The 8,698-nt window shown below is 39.2% G+C and overlaps 1 protein-coding gene across 1 annotated transcript; it reads right to left on the bottom strand.

Annotated features, from left to right (window-relative positions):
- LOC109950128 lies at window positions 432-3,343 on the bottom strand. Its single transcript, XM_020567671.1, has 3 exons — window positions 2,184-3,343; window positions 942-1,964; window positions 432-834 (listed from the first exon to the last, which is right to left on the bottom strand). The coding sequence occupies exons 1-3, from the start codon at window positions 2,489-2,491 to the stop codon at window positions 696-698; spliced, it is 1,470 nt and encodes a 489-aa protein (XP_020423260.1). The 5' UTR covers window positions 2,492-3,343; the 3' UTR covers window positions 432-695.

Genomic DNA, 8,698 nt, shown 5'->3' on the forward strand with positions numbered 1-8,698 from the left:
AACCTATTAAAACCAAAAGTAGTAAATTTAACTTTAAAAGATCTAGAGGACAACTTGGTTTCCATAATAAAAATAATATCTGGACTATAAGTCCGATCCAACAAAAGCAATTCCGATTTAAACCCAGATCCAGAACAACCTTGACCATTCCTGAGATGAGAGAAACTTCTTATAGTTCTGATAAATATAAGAAAGGCCCGCCAAAGGCTTGTTCAGTTTCCTTCTTAGTCCCAAACAGATTCCCAATACCATTATAGTGTCCAGCAAACAAACCAATCCAATCAAATTGACCAGCAGGTCCTGTTAGAAACTGAATAATCCACACCACAGATAACATAAGATGCAGTATTGGTCCATAGGAGGGAAAAGAGAAAACCAAAGAAATAGGCCAAAAAATCAACCAAATTAAGTTTAGAACAAGAGCAAGCCATAAAGGATAAAGATTAGTATACCCAAAAAACAAGCAAAAATAGAACCAGGTCACAGCTTGAGGAAAACTAATCCATAAAAGATTAGCACAGTACCACAGTTTCCATCTTACTTTCGAAAGAATGGAGCCAAACTTATAATAAATATAAAATTAAAATAAGCGGAAGTCAACAAGGGAAAATTAAACTAAGTTATAGGATTTTTTTTTTTTTTTTTTTTTCTAGATGGTGGCTATCATGCTATTGAATTTTCATATTTCACAATTCCTAATATCCAACTTGCGCATCATTCGCTTCTTCATGCTGCGTGGCTTCTATTTCCAGCTTCATGGCCGTTATTTCTTGTCTTGGCTGATTCATACTAGCTATACTCTCCTCTTCTATGTGTTCATAATCCTCGCACTCACTGAGTCATAAGAATGAGAAACATGGTTACATATGAGATGCAACAAATTTCCAACCTACAAATTAAATCTTATTGATAAAAACACAATAAACATGAGGGAAACTTACGGCGTGAAGCATAACACAAGATCGAACCATTCAGAGCCCTTGATATCCACAGAATGAACAGTTGAATGTATGGTCTTGATCATATATCCTCTTCCTTCTCCAACAACAATTTGAAACGCGGTGATACTAAGATATTGAACCTTGAGATGTGAATCGCACCAGCCAGTTTGGACATAGAAAAAGTCATGGTTCCCCAAATGAACCAAACACTGTGTCAAATCGTCAAACCATGGCATTTGCGGACGAGCAAACTCAAGGCATTGCAATATAAAAAGTTGGCTTATGGAATATGCAATATCATCATCACCGCCTTTCTCCATCTTAAAGGAGAATGCTATAATCTCTGCCTCCCCGTATAAGGCATAGATAGTCTTGCCTACAACCACAGCCCTCCCTTGGAACGGAGGAGCAAGGCAAGCAGAAGTGTCAAATTCCACCCGATTCCAATCCATTCTACCCACGTTAAAAGCAGCGATGCAAAAATCCCCGTTTATCAAGCCACACAATGAAAACAAAATAACGCCATTACAAACGGCATAACCAGTTATTCGCATATGGCGGTCATAATCATCATAAAATGGAAAAGGAGTCATTTGCTCCCAAACCTTCTGATTAGGATCATATCGCCCGAAGGAGGGCTCTGTAACTGGTTCGAGGCTTGATCGACGTGCAAGATAATAAACCTTGTCGTACGCGTACACAATAGTTTCTCGTGAATTAGAGGCTGGGGTAGGAGGAATAGATGAACATTTAGACCAAGTCTCCATGTCAACAATAAATCCACCGTCGTCACCAAAGTAGTATAAATTGGAGTGGTTGAAAACCCTTGCAACCCGAGGGCAATAACCTTCTCGGAACTTGGCAACATGTCTAATTACCGGGACTTCTCCTCCGTGTTTGAATTTCACTTCATAGACTGCATTAGTGTAAATCCCATCCCCGTAAGATGACACGAGTAAACATATAGATCTAGCTTCCCCTTGATTTACCGTCATTGATGCATGCTCCCAATCATCAGGGAAGCTGGACAGAGAAGAGAAATGCATACAACAAGTCAAGCTAATCTCTTTTTAAAGACCTACCCTGCCTATTGAGAATTTATCTAGTAGAAACTGGTTATTATATATTTCAGGCAAGTTATTCAAAATGCATGCAGCAGCGAGAGAAAACTTAAGCAAAATTCTCTCATAAACTAAACAAAAAATACAAAAACAACAACAACAATGAGAATTAAGAACTGACCTTTGGTAAAGATCATGAGCCTCATGGTTAGGATTGCGGCACTCCATCACCGTGGAAGGTGGAAGTGGCGTCGTCGTTATGGCTGGACTGGGGCTTTGTAAGCACAGCTCCTGCGTTATTGATTTCATCAAATCGAACAGTTGGCCCAGAATTTTCTCCATCTCCGGTAACTTGTCCATAGATTTCTCCATCTCTGATATCTTGCCCAGTAGGTCATCTTGGCGTGAAGCCATCGTCAAGGCATGGCCTTGACCCGAGGTAAGCTCGGCGGCGGCGGTGGAAAATTGAGATATATACCGATCTCCCATGATAGGGCCTTTGCTATTGGAATGGTTCAATTGAGAGGCAAAAGGGAATTTAGGGTTTGGTGATGCCGCGGCAGAAGGGGTTTTGTTGGGTATGATATGAAAGTTTCGAAATCACTGAAAATTGTAGAAATATAAAGATGGAAGAGCAGATGCTTTCATTAATATCCGTAAAGTCTGAATTGCAAAGCATCTACTCATATAACGACCTAATTAATCTTCCTAGAAACATCAGACCGAAAAAAAATCTTCCTAGAAACAAAAAAAAGTAAGCCTAGACCTACTAGAAATAGGAAACTTACTATTTTTATTTTTTTTTGTTTTTTGTTTGTTTGTTTTTTTTGTTTTTTTGTTATTAAAGGAAGAAACAGGAGACTTATAGAAAGAAAGAAGAAATAGGAAACTTACTATTTGATATCCCATTAATTTAATGGACTTTTATTTTCATCTTTAGGAGAGAATGGAGGCCCATCACCGATCATGATTCTCAGTCTTTGTTGCTTCTCATAAGAAGATGTAATTCAGTCGAGAAATTTTTGGCAATGTATTGACAGCTTTAGTTTCCCTTTTCCAAAATTTCTACAGCTCTATGCGTTGATCTCTTTATTCTATTTAGTTTCCCGTTTTCAAATTCCTACAGGGGCAAGGCAATGATACCTGTTTGTTTAATTGTTACCCTTTTTATGATTTTTTGGGTTTGCTTGGGTTTGTTACTCTTTTTGCGAGATTGGGTTTTAGGGCCAATTGAGTAAGTGGTTTAGTTCAAACTCCTATATAATTTACCTTCTTCTCTCCCTCCCTCTTGGATATCTCTTTCTTTCACTCAGTATCTTCTTTGGCTTCACTCTCGTTAATCAAAGGTGTCCGTTGGACCACTCCACATATCTCGTACGTTTTTGCCTCATTGTCAACGACAATCAAAGGTTAGCTTATGTTTTCTCATTTATAACATAATTTTTGTTTTCTTTTGTTTTGAACATGGAGGTTTTTGTGTAAAATTTGTTTTCATATATAGGAAAGGTCAGACTTAATAATTCAGCTCTATGAGAAGTTTTCGTGGGCGCTCTTTTTTAGTCTATGCTCCATGAATTAGTAGTGTCCAATATCAATTATCATTATTAATGACATGCTTAGTGTTTAGGTAATATTTTTCTTTTTATATGAGCACTAAAATCAAATAATCTAATTTTTAATCTTAAATTTTCAGGAAATGGAAGTTGATCATGATCCAATTGTAGAATTGTAAGTAGTGAGTCTGATTTCATTTAAGCCTAGAGTGCAAAGTTGTGTATTCACTTAGTCCTAGAGAATGACAAGTGTAAGGCTTAAATTCAGTAAAGAGTAGAATAGCCAAGAGCTAGGATTGTTTTGAATGAATGGCTGAGATTCACTGAATTGTGTGTGAATCCAGCTAAGAGCTAATGGTCATGTAGTACATGCCGTGTGAGCTCATTCGGTTAGAGAAAGGAATATACAAACTGCTTAGCTCACTGATTTCGTGAGCAAGCAGAGTGGTTATGCAAGTCTGCTCCATTTTTTTCTTCTCTTCTCTCTAACAACCAAAATACAGAAGAAAACCTAGCTTGAATAATACAAACGCTAACATGGCCTCAGAGCCAGGTTGGATCAATTAAAAATCTGGGTGTTTTTCAAACCTGTGAAATCAAGCTAAATCGGTGCTCACTCAAGCCTGTGACGATCGATTGAAGCTCATTATTGATATCTGAAGTAAGCTGGTTGTGGTTGTCTGAGATCAGCAATGACTGGTTCTGGAGGTTCAGAGGTAAGAACCCCGATCTTCTCCGGTGAGAACTATGAGTTCTGGAGAATCAAGATGACAACCATCTTCAAGTCTTACGGGTTGTGGGATCTGGTGGAGAAAGGAATCACGATTCCAGAATCGAAGAAGAAGAAGGCAGCTGAGGAAACATCTACAGAGGATGATGATGAGAAGATGGCTGCGGTTCTTATGAGGGATGCGAAAGCTCTGGGGATTATTCAGAACTCTGTTTCTGATCAGATTTTTCCTCGCATTGCCAATGCTGATTCAGCTAAAATGGCATGGAATCTACTATATGAAGAATACCATGGTGGTGACCATGTCAGGTCAGTGAAGCTTCAAAATCTTAGACGAGAGTTTGAGTATACTTGGATGCATGAAAATGAATCTCTGTCTACATACCTTACTCGTTTGAATGAACTAATAAATCAAATGAAGACGTATGGTGAATCTCTGTCAAATGAAAGGCTTGTTCAAAAGGTTCTAATTAGCTTAAATAAGGTTTATGATCCTATTTGTTTGGTGATTGAGAACACAAAAAGTCTGGAAACAGTGGATTTACAGGAAGTTATTGCAATTCTAAAAAGTCAGGAGCAAAGATTTGAGTTGCATAATTCTGATACAGCAGAGAAGGCATTTGCCTCCTTTTCTGTGAATTCCAAAAACCAGAACAAGGGAGGATATCAAGCTGGTCAGTTTAAGTCTCAGAAAAATTGGAATTCGAAAGGCAAGCCATGGGAATCAAATTCCAAGCCTCAACACACCAACTTTGCACAGAATTCATCAACAACAGTGGGTCAAGAAGGTTCAAAACCACAGTGCAAGGTGTGTTCTAAATTCCATTATGGTGAATGTAGATACAAGGGAAAGCCTAAGTGTTACAATTGTGATAAATTTGGACATTTGGCTAGGGAGTGCACTGCAAGCAGAAATGTGCAGAAAGCAAACTGTGCAAATCAGGTGGAAGTGACTGGAAATCTATTTTATGCTAATAGTACTATTGCTGCCACAAATACCACTGGAGAATGGTATATAGACAGTGGGTGTAGCAACCACATGACTGGAAATGGGAGTTTGCTGACAGATATTAGAACAAATGTGGTAGGCAAGGTGCAAATGCCAAATGGTGAGCTTGTGAATGTAGCTGGAATGGGCACATTGGCAATTGACACTACCAAAGGCAGAAAATATATCAAGGAAGTGATGTATCTTCCCGGATTGAAAGAGAATTTACTAAGTGTGGGACAAATGGATGAACACGGTTACTATCTAGTATTTGGAGGAAAACTGTGCAGCATCTTTGAAGGTCCTTCACTAGAGTGCCTTGTAATCAAAGTGGAAATGAAAAGGAATAGGTGTTATCCCTTGGCATTGCTCTCTAATGATCATATTGCACTAAAGGCAAGTGTATCCAATTCTACATGGATGTGGCACAAAAGGTTGGGTCACCTGCACCTAAAAGGTCTAAATCAACTCAAAGAGAAGGATATGGTGCATGGACTGCCATTCATGGAAAAAGTTGATGGAGTTTGTGATGGATGTCAGTTTGGAAAACAGCACCGAGAATGGTTTCCAAAGAACCAAGCATGGAGAGCAAGCAATCCATTTGAACTAGTTCATGTGGATTTGTGTGGACCCATGCAAAATGAATCCATTGCTGGCAACAAGTACTTTATGCTACTTATAGATGATTGTACAAGAATGGTATGGGTTTACTTTCTCAAATACAAATCTGATGCATTGAATTGTTTTCGTAAATTCAAGTCAATGGTAGAGTTGCAAAGTGGTTTCAAGGTGAAATGTTTGAGAAGTGACAGAGGAGGAGAGTTCACATCTAGTGAATTCAACAAGTTATGTGAAGTTGAAGGGATTCAAAGACAACTCTCTATGGCCTATACTCCACAACAAAATGGAGTGGTGGAAAGGAAAAATAGAACCATGGTGGAAATGGCAAAGGCTATGCTCCATGAGAAAGGATTGCCTTACTTTCTATGGGCAGAAGCTGTCCATACAGCTGTTTACTTGCTGAACAGGTGTCCTACTAGAGCACTTGGAGATAAGACACCATTTGAGGCATATAGTGGGAGAAAACCAGGTTTGGCTCATCTAAAAATATTTGGTAGTGTGTGTTATGTACACATACCAAGTGAAGTAAGGCAGAAGTTAGATTCAAAAAGCACCAAGGGCATTCTTGTGGGATATGCAATCTGTGAAAAGGGTTATAGAGTATATGATCCTGCTACTAAGAAGATTCTACTCTCAAGGGATGTTGTTTTTGATGAGAATGCAGTTTGGGATTGGAAACAAATGTCTAATACACAAGAAAGTGTTTTCTTTCATGAAGGACCATCTGATCTGCCTATTGATTCTTCCCAAGTAACACCTCCTAGAAGTCTTGACCACTTTCCATCCCCAAGCACAAGTGAGATAAGCAGCAGCATGAGAAATACTCAAGCCTTTGATCATACTCCATTAAAATGGAGAAATCTGGATGATGTTCTAGCTCAATGCAACCTTTGCATTATGGAACCAGAAAAATATGATGAAGCTGCAAAAGATGAATCTTGGATGAAGGCAATGAAAGATGAACTTTCCATGATTGAAAAAAATGCAACATGGGAGCTGGTGGACAGACCAGCAGCTAAACCTATAATTGGGGTTAAGTGGGTGTTCAAGACCAAGCTGAACTTTGATGGTTCAGTCCAGAAGAACAAGGCACGGCTGGTTGCCAAAGGATATGCTCAGAAACCAGGTGTTGACTACAATGAGACATTTGCACCAGTGGCTAGACTTGATACAATCCGCACCCTAGTTGCCTTGGCAGCACAAAAGGACTGGAAACTGTATCAACTAGATGTCAAATCTGCCTTTCTAAATGGTGTTTTGGAAGAAGAGTTGTATGTGGATCAACCGGATGGGTTCTTGGTCAAGGGGAGTGAAGATAAGGTGTACAAACTCAAGAAAGCTCTCTATGGCCTAAAACAGGCACCAAGAGCTTGGTATGGTGAGATTGACACCTACTTTTCCCAATGTGGTTTTGCCAAGAGTCAAAGTGAGGCCACCCTCTATACCAAAACCAGAGGAAGGGGAGAAATTCTAATAGTGTCCATCTATGTGGATGACATTGTTTATACAGGGAGTTCTAAAGCAATGTTAGAGGAGTTCAAGCAAGATATGATGGTGAAATATGAGATGACAGACTTGGGACTCTTGCATCATTTTTTGGGAATGGGAGTCATTCAAACTCACACTAGCATTTTTCTTCACCAAAAGAAATATGCAGCATCCTTGTTGAACAGATTTGGTCTACATGAATGCAAACCTGTCTCTATACCGTTGGTTACAACAGAGAAGCTAAGCAAAGAAGATGGAAGTGGTCCAGCAAATGAAGAGCAATATAGGAAGATTGTGGGAAGCTTGCTATACCTCACAGCTACAAGACCCGATATAATGTATGCATCTAGTCTACTTGCTAGATTTATGCATTGTCCTACTAATAAGCATTATGGGACTGCTAAGAGAGTTCTCCGATATATTCAGGGAACACTTGATTATGGATTGGAGTATGTGAAAGGAAGGAATGCAATGTTAATTGGCTACTGTGACAGTGACTGGAGTGGCTCAGTGGATGACAGTAAGAGCACTTCAGGGTATGCTTTCTCTTTTGGCAGTGGTGTTTTTGTTTGGGCATCAGTCAAACAAAACTGTGTTGCTCTTTCTACAGCAGAGGCAGAATACATCAGTGCTTCAGAAGCAACTACACAGGCAATTTGGCTCAGGTTTGTCTTGGAAGACTTTGGTGAATTTCAGGCTGAAGTTACACCACTACATTGTGACAACACAGCTGCTATTGCTATCACAAAGAACCCTGTGTTTCACCAGAAAACTAAGCACATTGATCGAAGGTATCACTTCATTAAGAATGCCTTGCAAGAAGGAATCATTAACTTGATTTACTGCCCTACAAATGAGCAGCTGGCAGACATCTTTACAAAGTCATTGGCTAAGGATCGATTCTGCTACCTCAGAGACAAGCTTGGTGTGAAATCAGCTCAACACTTAAAGGGGAGTGTAGAATTGTAAGTAGTGAGTCTGATTTCATTTAAGCCTAGAGTGCAAAGTTGTGTATTCACTTAGTCCTAGAGAATGACAAGTGTAAGGCTTAAATTCAGTAAAGAGTAGAATAGCCAAGAGCTAGGATTGTTTTGAATGAATGGCTGAGATTCACTGAATTGTGTGTGAATCCAGCTAAGAGCTAATGGTCATGTAGTACATGCCGTGTGAGCTCATTCGGTTAGAGAAAGGAATATACAAACTGCTTAGCTCACTGATTTCGTGAGCAAGCAGAGTGGTTATGCAAGTCTGCTCCATTTTTTTCTTCTCTTCTCTCTAACAACCAAAATACAGAAGAAAACCTAGCTTGAATAATA

This window comes from Prunus persica, chromosome G7 (genome assembly GCF_000346465.2).
Source record: "Prunus persica cultivar Lovell chromosome G7, Prunus_persica_NCBIv2, whole genome shotgun sequence".
In the NCBI taxonomy this organism is placed as follows: domain Eukaryota; kingdom Viridiplantae; phylum Streptophyta; class Magnoliopsida; order Rosales; family Rosaceae; genus Prunus; species Prunus persica.